We start from the raw sequence: 25,314 nt of genomic DNA, 5'->3' as shown, positions 1-25,314 counted from the left end.
CGTAAGTGTCAAATGACCCATTGAGCGAAATGCAGCTCTATATTAACGTGAAACCTGGGGAGGTGCGAAGAATGCAGTGATGCACCGCTTCCCCATTACGACGCGGCCTCCCCATTAAACGCAGCCTCCCGATTACGACGCCAGAAGATAAGTGAAATTGTACGGTGGAATGATGAGCGGCAACGCAGCCAGCTGTGGAAGACGACAACAAACGCGGGAGCGCTCGGCACCCGCTCATGCCGAGCGCGTGCCGAGCGTGTACCGAGCGCGATCAGGAGCCGCTTGCTTACCGTGACGGTTTTTGCTTACGCCAACGACACGAAAATTTCGTTGGCTGGTAGAGGTATACAGCTTCGCTGTAAAACATCCACCCACGATTACGATGCTACCTATGCGAAATTTGAGCGCAGCTCTTCCGGTGTTTTGAATTCCACCGGTTGCGTCGCTCATTGTTCAGAAAGAAAGCACGAACACGGGAACGTGTGTCTCGCGCGGAACGCATTCTCATGCGCATTCCCTAGCGGCGGTGGCGCTGGCGAAGTAGCGCATGCGATGTATATCCGAAGCACACTCCAGCGCTTTGTTTCCATATATGGTATCGGTGCACGCTGTCGTCCAGCGCTCGCCGCAGTGCCTTAGTAATGACGTCATCGGCGCATTACCGCGCACGCCGCAATGGCGCGATCTCGTAGTCCCGTGCGGCACTCTCCTTTCCTCCTCACCCTTTCCCCATACTTTCCTCCTCTACTTTCCTCCGCGCGTTTTTCTTCGCTATCACCGTCTTTCACCCTCTGCTGGGCTTCGCGTTCCCTCTTTCATCCATAGCTGTGCTCACTCGCTGGGTTACGCCGAGGAATGCCAACGCCGACGCTCAACGCAGGAACGGACGCCTAAGAGCTGCGCTCTAAAACCCGATTTTGTCAAAACGCAGCGTAGTGTTAGCACTGTAGCGTGTAGCGTTGACACCAGCTCGTCAACACCAATGACTGAACACAGTAGAGGGGTGTTTTTATAGCCTGCTCGTATAGCATCATTGTGCGATATGTAATACGTAAGCACTGGTGTGTTAGAGTTACAAAATGCCTTCCAAGAGGAAGGAAATGCAGTTGAGAATGTGCAGAGAACCAGGTGGTCATGAAATTGGAAAATTGGCCCGCACAAGATGGGCTGTCAGCTGGAACAAGAAAGAGCTAATTGGTGGTGGCAGAAAGAGGCATTCGTACTGCAGTGGAAATAAATATAGCGACTTCCTGTACCGACGATGATGGTTAGATGATGATGGTGGTGACGATATATAAACCGCAATTCTGTAACCCGAACGGAATGCTTCATTCCAATTCGAGTGCGTGGATGCTTTGTGCGAGGCACGTACTGCGGTTCCGGAAACAGCGAGGACCATCCGGGCAGGATCTGCGGCTTCATCGTGAGTAGCAGGAGCACCATCAACACCACCATGAACACGACCGTTGCCTCCGCAAACCTGCAGAGCGGGAAACGCCATCGGTTAAAACCCGGAAACGACTTGTCACATCGTAATATTACGCCAATATATTGACCTAGCGAGACTCCTAGGTAGTGCCATCGGTTATTTCGCATTTTTTATATAGTTGACACACATAGTTATTCCGAATTAAGTGAGCTCAGCAGTGGGCAAAAACTATAGATAGTTATCATGTGAGGTTACGGGACGCCGCTTCACACCGTGCTAGTACGGTATACATGGTTGTAGGATGCCGAAGGCATCCGAGAAAGTATACATATACTGCATATGTATATGTATATGTATATGTATATATACATATACGAGAAAGTATATATATAGAAAGTATATGCACGTTGTTGGCGACTGCAAAAAGAGAGCGCTTATTTGTCTGTAATGTTGTTGCTTGTCCCCATCCCAGGTATGTTCTTCGCTTGCAGAATGTCGTTCTAGCAGCTAGGCGCATCACTAATCCTTTTCTTTTCACTCGGAGCGTTCACTTGTTATGGCGCATAACCATATCTGTCTAGGCAAATAAAGGTTCCACCATAAAGCATTTCACAAGGTTCTTTTTCCGCCTAGAAGGCTCTATTGGCTGTGTTTGCTGGTAAGTGGATCACATCTCCGAGGTTCCGCATCAGTTGTCCGTGTTTCGTATTAACTGTAGTGGATATCGGTGTGTCGGCTTGGCCAGGAGGGACTTTCCCGGTGCATTGGAACTCAGGGCCGCCAGGTGTCATCGTCTTGCTATACTGGGGTGACAGCGATCGTGTCTGGCGTCGAGTGTCGAAGTCTTGTTTCTGTTTGGTGCGACTTACTGGTGCGGCTGTGGCAGTCTTCCTCCAAGTATTTTAGTCAATAAAACGTGCGCAGAGATTGCAGGGAGTAGTGGCAAGTGGCTGCGCAGCGTCCTCCCAATCAAGAGCTTAGCCAGGCTGAAACTGCTGCTCAGAGACGTCATGCGGTAGCTCAACACAGGCAGATGCGGGTATGTGGGACCAAGAGAAAGACCAAGAGAAAGGTACGGGTAGTCTGACTGCTCCAGGAGACATTTCATGGTCCTGACGATTCTTTCTGCTTCCATATTGACCTAACGATAACGGCGGCTTCTAGTGACATGCTTAAAGCCACAGTATGAAGCAAATTCTGTAAATTCATCTGCAACGAATTGAGAACCGTTGTCCGTAATCAGCGGCTCTGGGATCCCGTGTCGGGCGAAGGTCCCTTTTATTACCTCGATGAAGGCTTTCAAAGCTGTCGATCCCTAACGGAGCGACTTCCAGTAATCTAGAGCAGTAGTCCTTTAGTGAAACGTAGTCTTTCCGTTCAGGTGTAACAAGTTCGTAGCATTTTTTTGCCACGGGCGTTCAAGTGTATCGGATGGCATCATGGGCTCTTTTGCCCATGGGCAATATGGGCTAAAGCGCCAATGTTACCATCCGCATGCGTTTGTGTGCTGTAGCGTGTGTACGGCCCATTTGGTTACGACATTTTATTACTTTCTCAGCAATCGCAGCGCTTCATCGGGGCCACCAAACTGACTCTAGAGCTCGAGCTCGGCGTCGCACCATTCCCTGATGCATGTCGTATATGTTCTAGACATAACTTCTCTAACGATATTTGCAACAATGACCACCTCCTTTCAGCAGAAGATCGTGGCACTTGATGATCATTTCTCGTTCTGGGTGGTAGAGCTGAATGTTCTGCGAAATGTTGTACTATTCCGGCCATTGTGTTTTACAATATTGCATAAGCGCGGCACATTCTAGGTCACGCTTCTGTTCTCCTGCAATGCGTTCCAAGAGACTGTCCAGGTAACTGTACTCAGGGCTCCAACGACAATGAAGAAACGTGCGCAATAGGGAGGCCTTGTTTCTCTGGCGTCTCGTAAGGGACTCGGAATAAGGCGTAGCAATCAATACTCTGCTCGGGTACATAATCAACCGTAAAGGAGGAACGCATCAGCCGAATGCGGAAGCGCTGCACTCGGGGTGGCAACTCGCGCAGGTTGTGTTTTCCTAGCAGTGACACCAACACCCTGCACTCTGTTTGTAGCAAAAAAAAAAAAAAGTAAACTTCTCAAGCACTTGTTAAGCGTACCGCAGACTCACGTCAGTGCCAAATAGCTCTTTTCAAGGCAAATAAGCAACAACGTACTGAAAACGAAGAAGGAAGACGTAGACACCACACAGCGCTTGTGTTGTGTCTACAGTCTTCCTTCGTCTTCGATTTAGGTGCGCTGTTGATATTTGCCATGAATCAATACCAGCTCGCCCAGTTTTCCATCCTCTTCAGTGTATCTTCCTTTCAATTTGTGCAGATTGCTAGCTTCTCGGTTGGAGTCAGTGACCTTGACTGAAAAATGAGCGCTACGAGTTCTTCACTTTCTTGTTCTTGAAGAGCCGCCCTTAGGCTGTGTGACGATGTGTCAGCGGATACGACAGTACGAGGTGTTGTGCTGTTCTTCGTTAGGCAGGTTTGTGACTGAGATCACCTTTAGTATTTTCGAGAGGCAGCCTACCGTAACATGGACTAGTTCTACTATAGGTTCGTCCGAGATTCCCTCAGAGGTGCAGTAGTTTCGTAGACTTCTGGAAGAAAGCGGGCAACATGGTTTACCAGCCCAACAAGTGTACGAATTGCTGATAATTCTGGGGTGCCGGCAGAAACTTGATTGCTTCAGTCTTCTTCGAGTCTGGGCTTATTTCATGTAGTGATGTTTATCGACCGCGAATCTAAGATACATAACCTTTGTCAAGCCCAGGTAGCATTCTTCCTTATTCAAGGTTATGCCACGGCCGGCGAGTCTCTGTAGGGTGGCCTTCAGGTGCACGTCATGATTTTCCTTTCGGCTTGCTATAACCCGTATGTGCGTAGTGGCCTACATGTAGTGCACTGCTTCTGTTTGCTGCTACTCCACACATTTGTTATAAGAAAGTTTAAGCTTCGTATAAGTTGTATTCATGAGGTGATAACTATACTGACTGTGCAAAATTTTGTAAGTGTGTGCGAAAGGTGCAACGCGTGACGAAAGGTGCAACATATTGGGCACGTGGACACAAAGAAAGGTGTTATCCCATCATAGCGAAAGACAACAAATTAATCTAAATATAATTTGTTGTTGCTGAGATTATGATTACCTCTCCATAAGGGAAAAAATGTAGATAGGACAGGATATTCATGATGTGTATTTAAAGCTTCGTCACTTACAACGTTTCAAAAAGCGGCGCTCTACATTGTGGATACTAGAAAGATTGGGTGCGATTTCCAGAGCATATAGTAATGGGTGTGCCAGACAAGCTTTCAAGTTGAGATTAAGTAATCAAGAATTCGTGTATCTCACATAAACTTTATTGCTCCTTTTTGTTAGGAGCAGAGATATTCCTTGATCAGACTTCTGCAAGCAAAGCTTCACAAAGGCTGAATGCAATTTTGAACCAAACTGACACTCATGATGAGGTGCCCTAATCTGACTATATCCTTCCCCTTCAAAGTTGCATAGTGGCAGTAACTGATAGCGAAATCAGTGATCAATACGCCACTAGCATGAACCATTAGCCGGACAGCGCTTTTCTGGCTTTTTGGCTTTCAATTACCTAACTGATTGTGATTCCAAGCTGATCGTCGATCCCTGTAAGTGCTACAAAACTGTTTCAATTTTTCAATTGCCTATAACGTTCACTGTGTGGAAGGCAAACGGCTGGGACTGAGACATTCGAGGGAAAGCGATTCAAATGTCGTTATAAAAGGTCAAAATCTTTTACAATAACCGAATGCTAACAAAGATAAGATGGACAGACAGACTTCACCAAAACATTGTAGTATACTGCACTCGCATAAAGGCAAGAAGTGGTATTCGTAGCTACTTCTTTTTTATGGTTGTTTAAATAATGCATTGCAGTGTACCGAGTGAAAGTCATAAAGCTGTCTTGCTAACATTTGAAAGGCCTCTAGCAGTCTCATACCAGATGGCTTATGGATAAAAGTCACTGCATGGAAACTGCCAACAGTATTCGTTAAAAACAGATAATTGATTTGGATCGTTCGACAATATTGTGACTCCGCATAATAAATACATTATTTATTTCCACTGTCATGAGAAAACTAGGATGTGTTGTAAGAAATCTGACATGATAGTTCGTAAAAATTGTTTTATGTTTTATCACGCCTGATAAACACCGCGTTTGCCTAGTGTCCTATAAGTAGAACGGCTCCAAGCCGGCAGCTGCGAAAGAAATTTCTGTGAAGAAACTACTGATACTACATTGTAAAGCCTCTAAAAGGCTTTGTATCAAAAATATTTTTCTTATTGTTACTTGCCAAAGTTTAGGCATACAAGGGACAGAAAAGCATATCATCAATTATGTTCTCCACTGCGGGCAGACCCTCAAGTATTTCGGACATCATTTGAATGACATCAGGTGTAGAGGAGGTATTGACAAAAGGTAACAATAAAAATGTCCGAAGGGTGTGACGAACGTGGTCAGCTCTGACAGCTTTACCTGGCTAAAGCTAAAGATGGCTTGAAACTTTGAGAAGCACTTGGCTTCTCTCATGCTAGCCGATGTGTTTCCACCGACGGTAAAACATTAAATTTTCTTTGAACTGCTCGCTTTAGCTTGGGTAGGTCGACACAGATATGGATGTCGCCATACTGATTTTGTGCAGGGACAATAGGCGCGCACCAGTCAGTTCTGCCCTACCCTCTTCTCATAATATCTTCAGTTTCCAGGCACCTCAGCTCCTCCTGAATTGCTGGCCTCGTAGGTAATGGTATCATGTATGGCGCTGAAACGGCAAAAGGTTGGACCCCTTCTTTCAGACGAATTCAGTATTCTCCAGGAAAAAATCCCAGACCTTCAACATTACCAAAAAGCATGGTTGCGTAGACTTATTTTTGGGTAGCGACGTTCAAAAAGTGGCCAAGCCCTAACGTTCGATTTCTGATAGTCTTTATAGGCCCTCTGGGTCGAATGTTTCTGTTTCCTGGCAATCTTTATCTTTATCAATTCTTTATCCTACACCATGTTCTTTCCCAATATTAATAAGCTAAATATAGTCCACAGCATTCTAAATAAAAGTATAAATTGATAGCGCAAACGTTCGATCTTTCTTGTCATGTCGCCTGCACTCACCATGGTAAACATATCCGAGAAAATTCTACTCAAATATTATGATGTCACAAAAATCAATTTGAGGAAGTTTCATGATTCGCATCTTTCATGATTTTGCATCTTTTCTGGTCCTAGCCAAAGCTCCGCTGTTGTTGCGCAATATGACGCGAAGCAATATGAAATGAGACCAGGACAGAAAACACAATCCTTCAAGCCCTATTTTAATTTCATATTCCTTCGCATCCTATTATATCACTGCAGGTATGAGCCAACAAGCTCAGCAAAAATTAGCGACACGAGGCTCCGCTCACTGTATACGACTGAATTCTGGTGTTCTAAATATAATTTAATAATCTAATTTGACGTAACACTCCTTCTTATTATGTCCCTTTAGAAAGAATCCACAGAGATTCTACAATCGTTTAAAAAACTTGACTGACTTTGACCAATCTTAATTTGGCGCAGTTCAATCATGTTTTGCGATACCTGCTACCAACTCTAGACTAGAGCTTTCCTGTTTGGTCGTTTATATTGACCATCCTTTCCTTTGTGCCATAAGAGATTTGTTAGAACAGTAAGCAGAAATGACGATGATAACAATGACAACTACGCTGAGCATTTTGACCAGCCCAGATGGCAAGACATCCGAAGCCATTCATGACACATGATTATTGAACGACTCTGATGATACTTACGACAACGGTCCCAGGTCGTTGTACCTGCGTGTTACCTCAGCGGTCAGCTTGGCTTCGGCCGCAGCTCCCAGCATGGTAGCTCCACCCCTGCCACGAAGGCGATAAGTGGTTGCGAATCTGCCGAAGCTACCTGCCTCTGAATGATCTTGAATGAAATTAGCTGCTGTTAAGTAAAAAATAATGTTTTAATGAAACTAAGGAGCACGTAACGCTGCTCAGAGCACATATTCATCATCGTGTGTGCCGGATTATATTCTTGCAAAATTTAAACAATAATAATAAGCGGCAAGAAAACCTGATCTGTTGTAAAGCCATATGTATGCGGCACCATACATCAATGGTTTAATGGTCTTGTTGGGACCGGTTATGGAGTAGACTGATAGTACATTGTTTGTGTTCACTGTATTACCATAGATGACGATAAACTAGCACGAAGTTTCGTCTCAGATGCTTCAAGATAACGCTGCAGTTTATGATGAAAGACGAGCACAGGAAATTGCCATATGCGACTGTAGTTTCACCTGTGTCCTTTGTATGAACAACTCTATTCATATAAAAATTCCACTATGGACACGTGCGCTTACTTGCTTCATTTCATCAAACAGTGCGTTTTTCTTTTTCTTTTTTTCAGGTTCAAACGAGAATGGGTGGCAACAACCACTGACTGCCCTGTCACTGGGATTTTGTTGGGTTTGAGCAAGATAATATTTAGGCAATACTTTATGCGTAACGTGACAATGAGCGTGAGACTCACTTGCGCTCGATGCTCCACTGGACGTAAGCGTACGCCAGGAGTACCAGCACGATCATGGCGGGCCCGTTAAGCAGCATCCACCAGGCGTACGTCAGCTCGTTTGATTCCGGAAACCGCCTGCACGCGCACCACGCAAAGGCGAAGTGCTAACTCATTTGGCTTCATACAGTGAGGCGCCATCTTACGGACTAATCATTACGACTCAATTTTATTACGACAGCAATTATATACACACTCCAGGCGCATTTCTGCCATCGACGAAGGCGCTAGGCATGCAAGCGCCCGTCTCCTCTTTTAATCCGGCCGCGGCTGCGCATGGCGTGGCCGAGGCCGGGCTAAAACGCTGAGCCCTGACTAAAATCACAGAACTGTTCAGTGGCGAGAGCTGGCTCAAGGGCCAATTGCCCCCGGAATGCAAACACGCTAAAATTATCATGATCCCCCTAACACTCTAAGGCCCATTTCCTCACGTCCTTCTTGGGCAAACTGTACGATGAGTTGTACAAATAAGACTACAACGGTACTAGACGACACAAAATGGTTCCCAAAAACCATGATAGGGTTCCGTACGGGGCTATCCTGTCAAGACGCATTCCTACTGATCAAAGGAATTATATGCAACATCGCCCACGGAGAGGAAAGATCAGTGCTTGCACTTGACCTCAAGGGTGCATTTGATAACATTTCTCACAAAACAATATGAGAAGAACTCGAACTGACAGGATGCGGAGAGCGTAGGTACAATTACGTGCGTGCTTTTCTCACCAACCGTAGTGCCACAATAGGCATCGGCCAAATCGCTTCCCGAAAGTTCAAGATGCCCAGTAGAGGAACACGCCAAGGGGCAATAATCTCACCCTTGCCGCTCAACATAGCGAAGTGTCGTCTGACGCGACAACTGGAGCAAATCACTGATTTGGGCTACTACACACTGTATGAAGACGACATAACGCTGTGGGCAGCAAGGGGCCCCCTGGGACGCAAAGAACACGCACTACAGCAAGCAGCCGAGGCAGTAGAGAACTTCTTGAGGAACAGTGACCTCAGATGTGCCCCGGAGGTCATTCGGGTACACTCGAGGGGCTACATATCGAACGGACCCGTCAACATAGTCGTGGAAGGTCCAAGAAGTCACGGCGATGGGGGTCCTGGGTTTCTGGCTTCAATGTAGTGAAAAACCTCCCACACCATCAAAACACTCAAAACTACCACACAAGAAATCCGAGGACCCCTAAGCACTTGTTATGAGTTGCGAATGCGAATGCATTAATGTCCACTTGAACGCCGCTGAGCGGTCCTTCGAGATATGAACTCCTCGCGGGCAACCGAGCGCCTTGAGACGTTTAGCGCGTTTTGATTTGGTCTTACCGAGGCGCAGTTAGAACGCAGGTGAGAGCTTGCGCAGACAAGGAACGCGCGTATGACAGGCTTCCGGGAGCGAGAGCGATGGAGACGTGGCGTTGCGGTGATGCTGTCTCCCCGCAAGAAATACCGCCAGCCGAAGGTGTTCCCTTTCGCCCTCACTGCTCCATCGAGGCCCGAGCCAGCAAGCGCGAATCACTGTCACGAGCGCTCCCTCACGCGCTTGTGGCGTGGCGTCGCAGTCAATGGGAAGTTAGGTGCCGTTCCGTTGCTACAGACGCCGCCGGCTTTCAGCGCGATAACGTTAAAGGCCCCGTGTCGGCGAAAATACGGTGTCGGCAGAGTTTCCGTGAGCGAAAATTTCCGTATATATTTAGGTACATGTATATGCCACGCCTTGATACAGCAAATTAAATGTGTTTGTACATAGATTTGGAATTTTGACATAATAATAAAAAGGGCGATGAAAGTAAAAGAAAAGACGAAAGCAAGGCGTGGCATATACATATACCTAAATATAGGCGGAAATTTTCAGTCACGGAAGCTCCGTGACATGCGGTATTTGCGAGTTATACTGCCACACCATTCTATCACTAAAGTTGCTCTTACCTTGTTTTACATTCTTGACAATGTTATTTTTCGGAATGTTAAGAACGACAGTGCACAAACAAATGTCATGAAACAAAATACCGACAGCGCATGCCTCCTATGTTAAATCTTCTCAGACTGAAATATTAAAAGTGCGAAACAATAACACAAAGCTAAAAATGATGTATTTTTTTTCCGCGGCTGTGCACAACCTCCGGGATCGGGCCCCGCAAGATGCCGCGTTTCTACCATAATGCTCGCCTTCGTGCATGACGTTCGCCGCCATCTTTTCCCGGTAAACATTACGGTTACATAAGCTGTAGCTGCCAAGAAGCGTGAGAAGCAGTCAGGGATCTTTGAAGGCTAGCGCGTTCCACTCTTAAAGGCGAAGCTTGAACGTCCTCCAAGAATTTTCGCTCAATGGACCTTTTCACGCTTTCCCATCAATAACATCGCACACGTGATAAGCCGCGTAACATATCGCAAAGCGGGCATGAAAGAACCAGAAACGATAAGGCTCGTCCAAGCACTTGTGATAAGCCGAGTCATGTACGGCTTGCCCTAACACCTCCTTAGTCAGGAGGAGGGAATGCAGGTCGACACAACAAAAAAGTCGTGGGGCCACAACATTCATATGGGTATGGATTACCAGCGCAGCTGTTTAGGCTGCATACATAGGCGGCATACATTAGGAAATCATACGTCTTTTTTTTTTTTTTTTTTTCATACGGCACCACACTACGCCGACACCAGCGCCGCCGTGGTCACCGCACCTCCCATTCGCATGCCGCAAGCGCTGCTGCCGCCACGCCGGCATCTCCGACACGCGTGACGTTATAACCACATAAGCACAGGCCACGTACACAAGCGTCTCCATTCCTGTCCGATCGTGTCGTATCCATTCCTGTCCAGGAGACGGACGTAATCCGCCCAAGGTACAACCCCCCTTGCCCCCCCCCCCCCCCCCCTGGAAGCGCATGCGGGGGATGCACACGGGGGCTAGAGGTAAACAGCTTCACTGTGCGAGACAACAGACACTGTGCGAGACGATCGGCATATAAAGCGGCCCTCGGACTACCGAAGCCGACGTCCACAGAGCGCCTGCTAGCCTTAAGGGTACACAACACATTCGAAGAGCTAAAACAAGCCACAGGAATCTCTCAGAGGTAATGCATGAGCTACTCACGCGGTACGGACCCTGCTGACAAGGGCACGTATTCCTCCACACGCACAATTCATCAGCTAAAAGGTGGTGCCACTGCCAACCTCATCACAACCTCAAAGAACAGTGGCCGCCATACCAAAAGCCATGCACCCGGAATACAATAAAGCAAGGCGTAAAGCACGTATATACAGCACATTAGACCAACGTATGAAAATAATCCCAGGTGCAACACAATATACACGGACGCAGCCGCGTACCGGAACCCACACCCCAACGGCAGTGAACCACAAAAGAACAAGAGGTACGCAGCGGCCAATCGTCGACACGAAATCCCAACAACAATTTACGGCATCCGTTAGGGCAGGGACTCCGGGGCTGCCGAAACTTTCCCCGTGTCAATGGCCCTCACTCACGCGGAACGCACGAAAAAGAGCGTCGCTATAATCAGACTCACAAGGAGCATGTAGCATGCTTCTTAGGGGCCACGTGAGTAAAACAAGTCACCTAATAATACTGACAGAATTCGCCCATGATCCCCAGATCGTATGGCGCCCAGGCCACACGGGGCTGAAAGGGAACGAACTGGCCGATTCGCTAGTCCGAGGGATTACTGACCGGGCAGACTCGATTGGGACGGACCTGGAAATCCACCGTAACAACCCCAATCCAACGAATTCCCGATCGATTCTCGTTCATCTGTGCACAATCAGAAAAAAAAAAACACCGCATATCCACGGGGTGAATGATAATGAGTGGGCGAAGCTCCGGAGGGAATCATCGGTAAACCGTGAATCTTCCGTGTAATTCGCCCAGCCTCGCCGCACTAAATCGAACGATTGACTTCCACCAATGACACGCGCCATATGTGACGTCATTCCTATTTTATAACAGCGCCTTTCATTATAATTGCACCATCGCCCGCTTAAGGGGGCGCTAGCACAAACGCGTTAGAAACGTGCAGTACTCTCTAGTAAGGGGGAGAGGCCACAGCGTCTTACGCAGCCGTTTACACATGCCGGAACGTGCACCGCGTTTGCCGACGCCATCACATGACTGCTGAGAGAGTATAACCCCCGTATTCATAAACGCTCCTCGACTTGTTGACTTGCCACCGCCTTCAACGCGTTTCGAACGCGCTGCCCAAGGCGGTGGCAAGTCAAGTTCAAGTCGAGGTGCGTTTATGAATACGGGGGTAAGGCGGAGAGGCCACAGCGTCTTACACCAGCTTCTTACACGGGCCGTAACGCGCTAGCACAAACGCATTAGAAACGCGCAGTCTTTCGTTAATGTTGGGTATTTATTGTCATTGTGGTGCGCGTGTCCATGTGCGCTTCGTGTCGTAGTGGTAAGCGCCGCGCGTTCGGAAGCGAGGGGTCCCTGGTTCGATTCCGCGCTACAGACACAACTTTCGGATTTTTTTTTTTCATTAAAGTAGACGTGGCTACCTACGACGACGACTACTACTACTACTACTACATACTACAGAGGATGGACAGACCCACACCCTAAGGAGCTTCGCCCCTAAAAAATTAGGGGCAGCTCACAACTGGTGCGAAGACTGGGCAAGCAGCGAAGCTGGTGGCCCTTCTGTAACTTTAGCTTTGCTTTCCTTTGCTTAACTTGGTTTAGCTTGGCTGGTTCTTAGCTTTAACTTTGCTTAACTTGGTTTCGTATGAAATTTTGTATAAAATTTCGTATATAAAGTTTCGTATAAAATGCGCATGCGGCTGGGCGGCGCGGCGCGGCGCCCACGTTGGACTATATATAGAGGGGTCAGTTTTCGCGCCTTTCCATAATCACGGCTATCCACCAGCCCATCTTGCCTAGCAACGCCTCGCACAGCTGGTGCGAGGTATTGCTGGGTAACGCGCGGTGACGTCATCGCCAGACGCAGTTTTTTGTTCGGACTACGCGGTCTAACAGCACTCTGCTGAAATGCGCTACAATCCACGCTGTGAAGGTGATTGGCCAGCGAAGCTGGCATCAGCTGATCCGATAGAACTATGTCACGTATCCTTGAACTGGGTCCTGCCGAGACTGAGCACGATGCCGTTGTGCATATTAGCGTTGTTGTTCCTCTTGTCGCTCGTCGTATTCGCGCTGCTCTTCAGGCGTCTTAACTGTGCGTGGCTTGCTTTGGGCAGGAACCGTTGCGTCCTACCTAGCCTGAGCACGATGTCGTTGTACAAATCGACGTTGCTGTTCCCGTCGCCACTCATCGTGTTCAGCCTGCTCTTCGGGAGTCCTAACTATGCGCGGCTATAAGAACGCTATCAGAACGCAAATGAAATCAGTTGCCAGGCGGGTACTTCTTTTACATATGAAACTTTAGTTACGTCGCTCCCTGCTTCGTATGCCACAGTTGCCGCGTCTCGGCAACCTGCAGCTTATGCAACCGTAATCTTTACCGGGAAACGCTTGCAGCGAACGCTATGCGCGATGGCGAGCTTTCTGGTTCTTTTTTTTTTCCGCCGCACGGCCTGCGCCGCCGCTGCCGTGGAGGCAATTAAGCGCCATCCGGTGGTACTGCAAGAAACCCAGCGGTGCATGCGGCGCGCGCGTCCCACTGTGATCGGTTGAGTGTTCGCCCACGGACGCAACAAACGCATCGGGGGTAGAGGAATACAGCTTCGCTGCAAAAAATACCCTCCCCTCACCGACAACTCATTGAAAAGGAAGCCGCCAGCTGGCGCAAAATTCATGCCGGGGTATTGGAATTAGTAACACATAGGGAGCCGACACGCAAGCGCTGTTTTGTAGGCTCCCTAGTAACACAGCGGTTCGGAAGCAGGACCAACACAAAGAACAGTCTTCTCTAGCAGACGAACCACTGATTCCAATAATATCCTTTTATTTTCCACATGTTGCCCTTAGCAAGACCTTAGTCATGATTAGGTAAAGACATACGCGCTTAAGATTGAATGCCACAGGATTTATGCCTGAGCTTTACAATTGTTTAACGCCTGAGGAATAAATTGAAAGAAAAACAGAGTGATACCTGGAACCGGTGAATGTGTTATTAAATATGGGTTAACACCAACGTTGCGCTGCAAAAATCGGCTCTAAAGCAATGTGCACCGAGGACTCGCGACTAACGCGTTCATGAGTTTGCTAGTTGTCTGACAACGGCACCAGTTACGATTTTAAAAGCAGGTAAAATCGACCCGGGACGACCTGTGTACAGCCTTTTAGAATACCAAACATGCTACTCTTACCGGGAGAGAAGGATTGGTAAGCGAGAGAAAACGGAAGATAGGTGGCGACACCATCTTAAGGTTCCCGCACACGTCACCGCGGAGTCGTGCATTTTAGACAGCGTCTCTTCAGGCTTAGTTGATTTTATGGCGCTTAAGAACTACGCTGTCTCCTAAAAGAGTCAAAGATTGAACGTATGCAATTTTTCGAGGACTCTTATCAAGCCGCAACAGCCCCAATACGAGAGAATACTTTGAAATCCATGACGCCACCCTCGCCTACCAGCGCTGAGGTTCCCGCGGAAAGTTCAGAAAACGCAACTATGACCTTCAATTTCCCTTTTACTAATCAACATATTGCATAAAACTTACAAAAGAAGTTTTGAAGCAATACTTTATGAGTCCGATTTAGTTTAGTTGTTCTTTAAGTGGCCCGTTAGGTGCAACTTCCTGTCAAGAATAGAGGCTCAGAGGAAGATGTGAGACTTGAACACTCGTCTAACAAAGGGTGCCTCAGAATGAAGCAGATGTTTCGACAAGGGGGCTTTGTCTTGGTGAACTAGTTCTGAGGAAGTCCGGCCGTAAGGCGGAGGAAGGTTCGTGAAAGAAAGAACTGGTCATAAAACGAAATGCAGCACGAAGCTATACAAAGAAAACGCGTACGGGTTTGCTCTGTCGGCCCTTACGCAGAGAAGTCCCCTTACCGAAACATTGACTCTATAACCTGAGACATCCACTGTTCGACCAATGCTAACTTTCCGGTCAGTGCGTAAGCACTGTACGCAGCGTACAAGCTGATCGAACTCTGCAGCGACGAGTTCGCAACCCCGTTATCATACACTTGAACATTAGGCCCGCGTACAGGTCGAAGCAGTCGAAAGTACGAACTCACTGGTCGAAGATGTTCTTGAGGATCTGGTTCGGCGCGGTGCCGATGAGCGAGCCGGTGCCGCCGACGTTGCACGCGTACGTCACCGACAACAGCATCATCTTGCGCACGTACGCCGCTATCTCGCTCGAATGCCTGCGTTCCGTGCAAGCCCAACTCTCCGTCAAGCGTTCTCCGAATATAAGCATTTTAATTTACGAGAGGTTTCACTCGCAATACAACTTACATGTTTCTGTATATGTCTAGTCACAAACGTCTTCGGCGTGTGGAAAAGCCTAAATGTTTCACGTCCTCAGCGTGTACAGCGTTGAACTGAGGTACGGCGCTTTCTACAGTTGAAGACTTACGATTTACACTTTCCCAGCAAAATTTAGGATACATGCTTACGCCACATGCGTATTTGAAGAGTTTTTCGCATTCTCCACTTACCTAAAATGTTCAATTCTCGTTCACACGTTGAATGATTTGCAACTTATTACGCAGAGCTCGTTCGTTGCTTCAGCTGCTGGTTGGATCGCCGACAGGCTTGTCATAATAGGTTTATTTATTATCATTTATTTCAACATATTGCTTCCCAGAAGAAAGAGCCCGTTGCAGGAGTGAATACAGAGAAAAGGGTTCCAAAAGTACATTTGAAAGAACTACAGACGTACTTGTGCAAACCAACAACATCAGATTATTGTGAAAGTGTTGTTCTTGAGTGCATATGAGTATTCAGTTTAGCGAGCAGCTAAGAAACTCTTTAAGTTGCACATTGTTTTAAATAAAGGTCAAGTCATAAAAGAAAAGTGAAATAAACATGACTCATACAAGAATGAAAGCCGCTGTAATCTCCTACAGTTAAAAAACACTCCCTAGTTTATACAAGAAAGAGTCGCCAAGTTTTCTGCACTCAAATAAATTACTACACAGTTTATATCACAAAAAGAGCCGCTAATTGTGCAGCACTTAAGTGATACATATCTATTCCTTTGCTATTGCAATCATTTAGAATTGGTGGAAAAGTACAGCGAAGCATTCGAAAGCCATAATAGGCACGCAAATAACAAATGTTCCATATTTTTGTTTCCGGCGTTTCACAGGCTTTTCTTTAAGCAAAATTCGCCATCTCCGCGAACTTCATGACTCCAGCTTGTATACATGTACTTTGAATTACGCCGTACTTGGTTGCCAACTTTATTGACTTCTTGCTCCATTCCGTTAATCGCGCTTTAAAGGTACATATATTCGTTCACTTTAGCCGCCTATTTCTTTTAATTCATAATCGCGAGTTATCCAGATATCCAGATATTACCCACTAAGCGTCTGCCTGTCCTGAACTCATTCTGCAGTTCTAATATATCATTCTTTTTCCCCACGTGGGACGCCTGCGCGCTTTCTTCCACAACCGTTGTCTTTGCTGCCCTTTCCTCTCTTTCCACAACTTGCCACAACAATCTCTCCAGCACTGTATATCGTACTAAGAAGCGCCGAGTACCTGAAGCAAAAGGTCGTTCGACGTACTGTACTCCAAGGAATATAACATAAGCATCTTTTTTTCCTAACATTTCGGGCCTCAAAACAAGCCTCGCGTTATAGTCGGGTTCGTGATACAAATAGATTGTTTTTCCTTAACTTTTATTTTCAGTATTTTTTTTTCTAGCGCTGCCACTTTGCTTCGACCGAGCTAGGAGTTGCCCCTGTTGCATTTCGCACCGTCTTTCTTCTTCTCAATCAGAACGCTGTAAGTGCCGTATCAATACGGTCACGGCGCATAATTTTCAACCTTGAACAAGACGATCAGCGTTGTTGTGTAGGCATGTCGAGCGAGTAGTCTTCGATGTCGCTGGGTGGATCACCGCGCAGTAAGTGAAAGGCTTTGCCGCGCTCGATTGTGTCACAGACATAGTACCTGAAGTGATGCCTGTCCGGCAACTTTGGTGACATGGGTACGCCGTTCTACGCCGTTCTCGCCGACAGTGACAACGAGTAAATTGTACATGCACTCGTTCTTTCACGGTATGTTGCGAAGGCGGTTCGCAGTAACGATGAATAAAGCGCCCTGTGGGCATCCGCTATCATGCGGCGTTTCCTGTTTCTCTGCGGCTTCACTTCGCGCTATAATATATATATATATATATATATATATATATATATATATATACATGAAGACGATGATGAACTGCACAGTTAGCGCTCACACACCATATATATATATATATATATATATATATATATATATATATATCGTCTTCATGTGTATATACCCATCCTCATGATCATCATCATTTTGTCGGGTTGGTGTTCGTGGGCTGTCTCGGGCGTCGCCTCACAAGTGGTGGAGGTGCGGGGTGTCGATCCCCATCTTATAAATAAATAAATAAATAAATAAATAAATAAATAAATATATATATATATATATATATATATATTGTTAAGCGAAGAACGAGTCAGTAAGACGGGCAACTATTTACAGGTTGTATTCACAACAGCGGTTGCAGCGCTGACCGGTTAGGTTTACAGCGCGAGCCCAGCTCGTTCTTCCTTTTCTTTTCTCGAGTGATGGCGCCCGCGCGCCTCGGTAAAACAATCAAATACCACACGCGTGTAGCATAATTCCCCGGCGGCAGAAGCGACGTCCTGGAGCGTCTAAATGTCATCATTGGGAGGGTGATACTGCTTCAGTCGTGTAACGTGCACGATATCGCTGAACTGGGAAGCAGATGGGGCGTTAGGGGCGATCTCGTATGTGACGGGAGTCACGGCACGAAGCACTCGGCAGGGGCCTGTGTAACGCGACAGCAGTTTTTCTGACAGGCCGACCTGACGCGACGGAGACCATAGAAGCACCAAAGAACCAGGCGGGAAGTGCACGTCTGGGTGTCGCTGCTCGTACAAACGCCTTTGACTCTCTTGGGAGTTCAAAAGGCGGTCACGGGCAATTTCCCTTGCGTGAGCAGCGCGGGCGACGGCATCAAGTGCACATTCACTGGTGGGTGCCGCGTGAACAGGGAGAGTTGTGTCGAGGGGCAGTGCTGGTTCTCGGCCGAACAGGAGGGAAAATGGGGAATAGCCGGCTGTGTCGTGGCGCGAGGAATTATAGGCAAAGGTGACAAACGGCAGAGTGAGGTCCCAGTCTGTGTGGTCTGAAGAGACATACTTCGCGAGCATGTCTGTGAGAGTGCGATTAAGACGCTCCGTGAGGCCATTAGTTTGCGGTTGGTATGACGTGGATAGCTCGTGCCTCGTGGCACAGGACTGCAGGATGTCCGCTATAACTTTTGACAGGAATGTCCGGCCACGGTCTGTGAGAAGTTGTCGCGGAGCTCCATGTAATAAAATCACGTCGCGTAAAAGAAAATCGGCAACATCTGTGGCGCAGCTTGTAAGGAGCGCTCGGGTGATGGCGTAGCGCGTGGCGTAATCTGTGGCCACAGCGATCCACCTGTTCCCAGAGGTAGAAAGAGGAAAGGGACCAAGTAAATCTAAACCAACCCGAAAGAATGGCTCCGCGGGAATGTCGATTGGTTGTAGGTACCCAGCAGGTAGCGTCGATGGTGTCTTGCGTCGCTGGCATTTATCACACGCAGCTACGTATATACGTATCTTCGAACGGAGCGAGCAAGCCCAGGTTAAAAGAAGCGTCGGCGGATCCGGTCTAGGTACGTGACACACCGAGGTGACCGGCAGTGGGGAGGTCGTGAAGTTCGTGGAGAACAGCCGAGCGAAGGTGTTTAGGGATCACAAGGTAGAGCACTGCACGGGCCGATTTTTTCAGCCCGGGCCCGGCCCGGGCCCGTTTTTACGTTGGGCGGCCCGCCCGAGCCCGATCAAAACTTTTATGGCGAGACCCGGGCCCGGCCCGGGCCCGGAAGTAATCTACGTTACCCGCCCGGCCCGCCCCGCCACCCTTTATCTTAGGCCCGAGCCCGGCCCGAGCCCGACTCGAAACCGGCCCGAACCCAGCCCGAGACCAAAAAATAATGTTTTTTAGAGTTGAGACGCCCGAGAATAACTCGCTGCGCGTTACATGCACACCACCAGAAAGCCCGAGCCCGGCCCGTGCCCGCGTCAAAAAACCCGAGCCCGGCCCGAGCCCGGGTCAAAAAGCACACGCTGTGCCCGAGCCCGGCCCGAGCCCGTGAAAAAACTGTTCTACCCGGCCCGGCCCGGCCCACGGGCCGGGCCGGGCTCGGGCTTTCGGGTAAGCCCGAGCCCGTGCAGTGCTCTATCACAAGGAGTAATGCTGGGCCGTCGGGGTGAACGTTGTGGCGGTAGAGTACGCCATCTTGAAGTGTGAATAAGCGAAGGAAACTGTCGGCAAGTGACGATTCCAGGCGGTCAATGATGACACGCAAGGACGGGTCACGGCGCTGCTCGTCGGCGACATGGACCAGAAGAAAAACAGAGAGAACGCAGGCGTCGGTGTCAGGCTCAGACGTAGAGGTCGGGTCTTCGACTGGGTAGCGAGAGAGGCAATCTGCGTCCTGGCGTTGGCGTCCCGACTTGTACCTCACTGTGTAGGGATATTCTTGTAGTCGGATAGCCCAACGACCGAGCCGGCCAGTAGGATCCTTGAGCGACGAAAGCCAACACAGCGCATGATGGTCTGTGATTACTGAGAAGGGCTTGCCATATAAATATGGGCGGAACTTTGAAACAGCCCAGACGAGAGCAAGACATTCGCGCTCGGTAATCGAATAGTTGCGCTCTGCAGTTGTCAGGAGTCGGCTAGCGTAGGCTATAACGCGGTCGTGTCCGTGTTGGCGTTGCGCTAAGACGGCGCCGATCCCATAACCACTGGCATCGGTTCGGACCTCTGTTGGTGCGGACGGGTCAAAGTGGGCCAAGATCGGTGGATGAGTCAGAATCGTGATAAGGCGTGAAAATGCGGCAGCCTGAGGGGAACCCCACGTAAAAGGCACGTCTTTCTTCATAAGTTCTGTGAGTGGTTGAGCGATTGCTGCGAAATCTTTCACGAACCGTCTGAAATAAGAACAGAGCCCCACAAAACTCCGGACGTCTTTGACAGACTGAGGTACAGGGAAAGCCGTTACTGCTCGAACCTTCTCCGGGTCGGGTTGTACTCCGGAAGCATCGACGAGATGGCCGAGCACTGTGATCTGTCGGTGCCCGAAGTGGCACTTCGATTAGTTTAATTGGAGCCCAGCCTTGCGGAAGACGTCAAGGATGGCTGCAACGCGCTCAAGGTGCGTCTCAAATGTAGGAGAAAACACAAGGACGCCGTCGAGGTAACAAAGGCAAGTTGACCATTTGAAACCTTGAAGCAGAGAGTCCATCATCCGTTCGAACGTGGCGGGGGCATATATACGTGTGTAGCAATATATATATATATATATATATATATATATATATATATATAAATATATATCACTCAAAAACTTGTTCATTGTTTTCCAATCGTCTTTCTATGCCCTTAACATAAAGCGTGAACAACATTGGAGACGGGGGGCCTCCTCGGTGAATTGCCACTAGTTCGGCGCACTTCCGGCCTTCCCGTGTAACTTGTAGTCAGTTTTCCCTATATATTTGTTCGATCAACTCCACGAAATAGTCAACCATGCCCTTGTGCTTCAGAATTTACCATAGCAATTCAATGTCGACGTTGTCGCAAGCTCCCTTAATATCTAGAAATGCTATCCGTAAACGTATATACCGATCTATTGAAATCCCTATGCACAGAGGTAGTACAAATACATTATCCACTAAGCGTCTGAATGACCTGAACTCATTCTGTAGTTGTAATATATCATTCTTTTTCCCCACCAGGGATGCCCGCAAGAGCTCACCGAGTTACATCCGTGGTGGCGTTATTTATGTGCAAGTACGGTACCTTCGCTAATAAAAATCACCGACAGCTATCAAGAAGATTTAGACACAAAACTACAATGATGCTCACGCGCTTTTGTGCGCAACACGGCGCTGCATATCTGTGCCGAGAAATGCTTCGCGTCTAAAGGGATATATATTGACACGTATACATGTTTATCGTTCACAGGTGGCCGCTTTCCACCGGATAACAAATGTTAAACGTTATCGCTCGGTGCAGGACGCGCCTGTATCGGAAGTTTCTAGAACGTTATCGATGATTCTTTCCGTTGCCTGTTATCACCGATGTTCATGTTATCTTATTGTATGACCGACGCGAATTGTCTAGAACTTTCTGGAAGACACTGCGTGTACCAGGGATTAATCTGGAACATTCGATGACTCAAGTATAAAAGCCGGCGCGTTTCACTGCAGTTCAGATTTTCGACGATCGCCGACTGTGTTCGCCGCTATCATTGTGCTTTGAGTGTAGCTTGCTTTTGTGGGCACAGGTTCGCCCAATAAACAACCAGTTTCGTCATACACAGTGTTACGACTGTTTACTTCAGCGTCACTACTACGTGACAATATGGACAAGCATAACTTGACGGCTAGGTGCATACCTCGACGTTACACAAACGGGACGTTCAGTAAAGGAGCAGTAAGGCCCTATGTAACAGAAATGTCTGCCGCAATGAGGCTCATAAGGTGACACTTACAGCTGCTCCTTGTCCACAGCGCTGGCAATGTCCTTTCGCAGTTGAAACCCTGCGGCGGAAGCAAAGAACACATTGAAATCTTGTCTCGCCCACTTGCCCACTTAATGTCTTGCAGTCACTATTCTGGTTTATCAGCTCTCTCTTGCGCTTCCCATACTCTTATCCGTACTCACCTCCGGGCAAAGAGGAAGGTGGGGATGGGATAATAGGGCGAAGGAAGGAAGAGGACGAATGTCTGGCTTTAGAGCTGTGTCTTTTTATCAGTTTGTGAACCTCTAGGAACGCTATCTTAATCGATTCTCGAGATCTGGCGTCCCAAAACACGTCGGTTTTGACAACCGTGATGGCGATGAAAAGGCTCCCAAGCTTCCGCGCACACCATAACCATTTCGTTCGAAGCAGACGTCCGAACTATATTCTCATACCCAGGAGTGCCAGTCATTTGCCCATCGGCCATTTGTCGAACTTCTTCGCAATGCGCCTGCGTCACTCAATGGGTGGCATTTTCGAGAACTGATATTTCACACGGCCGGCCGAATTTCAACAAATTCAGGTCAGCATCGTCTAGAGGGCATACTTCCTTCTAATAACATACACATTTACTCCTCTGAGTCGTGACTTCTCTGCTGCATTTCAACAGCAGTGTCTTGGTCAGGAGGATATTCGACTGATGGCCAAACGGAGCAATGTCCAGAATTCCTCCTCCCGAGCCCTACAGCTTAGCTTCGGGTATCGGTCGCGAAACTGGCCTACTCACTATGACCTGGCTTAATAGTACTCACGAAGTCGGGTTCAAGATAAATTTCGAGTACCCCGGATTCTTTGGTGCGGGCATATATTACAGTATATCGTCGTTATTACGTTTTCTTTCATTGCGACTTCCACCCGGCCAACCTGTCAGGATTCGAACACGCGTCTACAGTGTGTTAAAGGTCAAAGCCACTGTGGCAAGCAGAAAAGAGGGAGTGTATAATAAACGGTAAATGATATAGTACAAACGCAGTAGGATAAATGCAGGATCTACACCAGTTTTGAGAAATTAGATCACAATATCAGCCACAAAACTTATGTTTAATGGTGTTATATACAGATATCGCAAAAACTAGGGCTTGTCTCTGCCATGGGTAGATATTAAGTGAGGTATCGAGCGTTTAATATAGTTGTACACTTGCCATTGCGTCAATGTCCCGTAAGTGAATAAGCGAAAAAAAAGGTAATTGGTGAATCTAACTAAATATTTATTGCTACCCCGGTGTTTTTTTAGAAATACTTATAAAGATGAATGTAGCTGAAATACCCCCATGTGCAAGGGTGACAATCATCCACACTGCATATATAGCGCACCTCTCCCGAACTTGTGCGACGACTTCTGCATCTGGTCGGCCACGGCTAAAGTGATGGGACCCATGATGGAGGCCGACGCCGTGTTGGGGATCCACAAGGACATGAACATGCTGATCATCATGATAGCGAACACTATCCTGCAAAGAATATCGTCTTGCGGCAGGTGACTCGGTGATTTACTTATCGGGCAGCTATAGATAGCTCCCGGAGGAAGTCTCCATCACGCGGGATCCACAAGAGAAAACGAACCAAAAAAAAACAAAAAAAAACAAGAAAGCTATCATACATTTTTGAACGAGAATACAAGCCTATGACTGCTAAAGATACATATTTACGGCTGTAGGGAGGACTACAGACAGAGCAAAAAACGGACGATGACAGAGTTTCTTGCTCTGTGTATCAACTCTATAACGGGTAATAGTTGAATGTTTGTTAATTAGTTGAATATATGTTTCGCTTTCTCGGACAAGTAATGTCCGCCTCTTTGAATAATGCAGCGCAAGGACTAGAGCTACGTTATCTGCGACAGCCAATATTTTAAAATTCCGAAAGACCTAAAAATGATCACTCTGCTTAGTGGTGGTAAGACTAGGTCTGATAGCGAACACCAACCACACTAAGAAAAAAAAAACGTTCTGACGCATGACAGCGATGAACACAAGGGAAGTTTTCATTTTAGAATCTTACTTATATACGCATACATGAACTGCCACGCGTTCAGGGGAATACAAAACTAAACTGTCGAGAAAAAACAACAAACACACAAAAACACACAAAAAGACAAAGCAATCAATGTTTTCATTGCGCAACATCTGCCTGTATGCCCCTTCTCGTCTTTCTGCGAAGATAAGCGAGTCGTCTGCCACGAAAAGTACGCCGCCCTCCTTCGCAGTACATGTGAGCTCCCATAGCTTTTAGACTTTGTGACCTGTGTGATGCGTTGTATACATATTCAATACAATTGTTTTTCCTGCAATAGAAGGTATGCGTTGTATGAGAGAAAACATGGCTGTTCCACGCAGTAGTAGAAAATAACATATGTTACCTGCAATATAATTAATTTGCATGTGACATACAACAGAGGGTCCGAGTACATAAGGGGCGTGAGGACGGGGGCGCGCACCTTCGCTTGCTCATGCCGAAGATGAGCAGAGACTTGAGGGCGACGCGCTTGTGCAGGTTGGTGATCTCCACGGCAGCAGCCAGCGTCAGTGAACTCAGGATGATGAAGCCGATGTTCTGCGAGCAAAATGTGAAGCAAGACTTACACCATGCTCCGTACAGTTGCGTGTTTTATAGCTTCCACACATCGCAAATGCTCCTCTGCAAGGCGAGGGAACCAACTATTGCTAACGCCAAATTGATGCAGTGGTGAGCAATAAAGGGAAAAATAAAACATTCAAGCAACTACTACTCGCGACGTACGAATTCAAATCTATGCGAATCAAATACGAATTCAATTCTATTGAAAGTAGCCTTCCCGCCGAACATTTAGTGTCAGTAAACGCTTTATTGCGGGTCAAGTACGCATATATTCAGCCACTGCATCCTCCTGAAGATCATTTCGGTGTTTGCTTTCATATTGCTTTATGGGGTACAAAAATAACGAAGACGTGTGCCTATGCGAAGCTCCATAACATGTGAAAGGATCTAAAGTAAGCTCGGGGCTAAAACCGAGTCCTCAAAGAATGTCGCTATTTGGACCCGTGCTTGTCCCAGAACGTTCTTAGACCTCTGCATTCCCACACGGGGTACGGACAGGTGTAGTTACCTAGCCATAAATAGTTTGCCACACTCAGTCCTGCAACTCTCCCTCTAGCCAGCTTCCTCAAAATGCCGCAGTTTCGCCCAAAATGCGAAGCATCGATACAGATACACAAAGATACAGATATACAAAGCAAGGATAGTATTCTTATCGGGCGTATATACTTGCAAACGTTCGCTCACTAACTAAACTAACAAGCATGGTATAAGCTGCGCACAGGATAACATGAACACATCACACTCGATGAGCGCGGACACTCGTTGTCAAAACGCATGGCGTGAGGCAGTGAGGTAGCAGCAGCGAGCGAAGTGACCTTTGTAGTGTCTATCGCATCAACGCAAACTGAGCGGCGAGAACGCAGCACGCACAAAGGTATGTGCCGCCGAACCGCCTAGACTCTGCCTTCAACGCAGTTCGCTTTCAAGATATGGCGTGCG

General features: G+C 47.6%; 1 protein-coding gene across 1 annotated transcript in view; it reads right to left on the bottom strand.

Moving 5' to 3' along the window:
• LOC119444999 (protein I'm not dead yet-like) overlaps window positions 1–25,314 on the bottom strand; it is a 42,027-nt gene that overhangs the window by 7,091 nt on the left and 9,622 nt on the right. Inside the window, exons 4-10 of the mRNA XM_049664835.1 lie at window positions 24,236–24,351; window positions 23,113–23,249; window positions 21,769–21,817; window positions 15,245–15,376; window positions 8,044–8,160; window positions 7,290–7,376; window positions 1,373–1,480 (exon numbers count right to left, since the gene is read on the bottom strand). Coding sequence (XP_049520792.1) covers window positions 1,373–1,480; window positions 7,290–7,376; window positions 8,044–8,160; window positions 15,245–15,376; window positions 21,769–21,817; window positions 23,113–23,249; window positions 24,236–24,351 — 746 coding nt within the window. The remainder of the gene's footprint in view (window positions 1–1,372; window positions 1,481–7,289; window positions 7,377–8,043; window positions 8,161–15,244; window positions 15,377–21,768; window positions 21,818–23,112; window positions 23,250–24,235; window positions 24,352–25,314) is intronic.

This window comes from Dermacentor silvarum, chromosome 3, assembly GCF_013339745.2.
Source record: "Dermacentor silvarum isolate Dsil-2018 chromosome 3, BIME_Dsil_1.4, whole genome shotgun sequence".
Lineage (NCBI taxonomy): Eukaryota > Metazoa > Arthropoda > Arachnida > Ixodida > Ixodidae > Dermacentor > Dermacentor silvarum.
The sequence above is the reverse complement of the archived record's forward strand: the minus strand, read 5'-3'. Positions and strand labels throughout refer to the sequence as shown.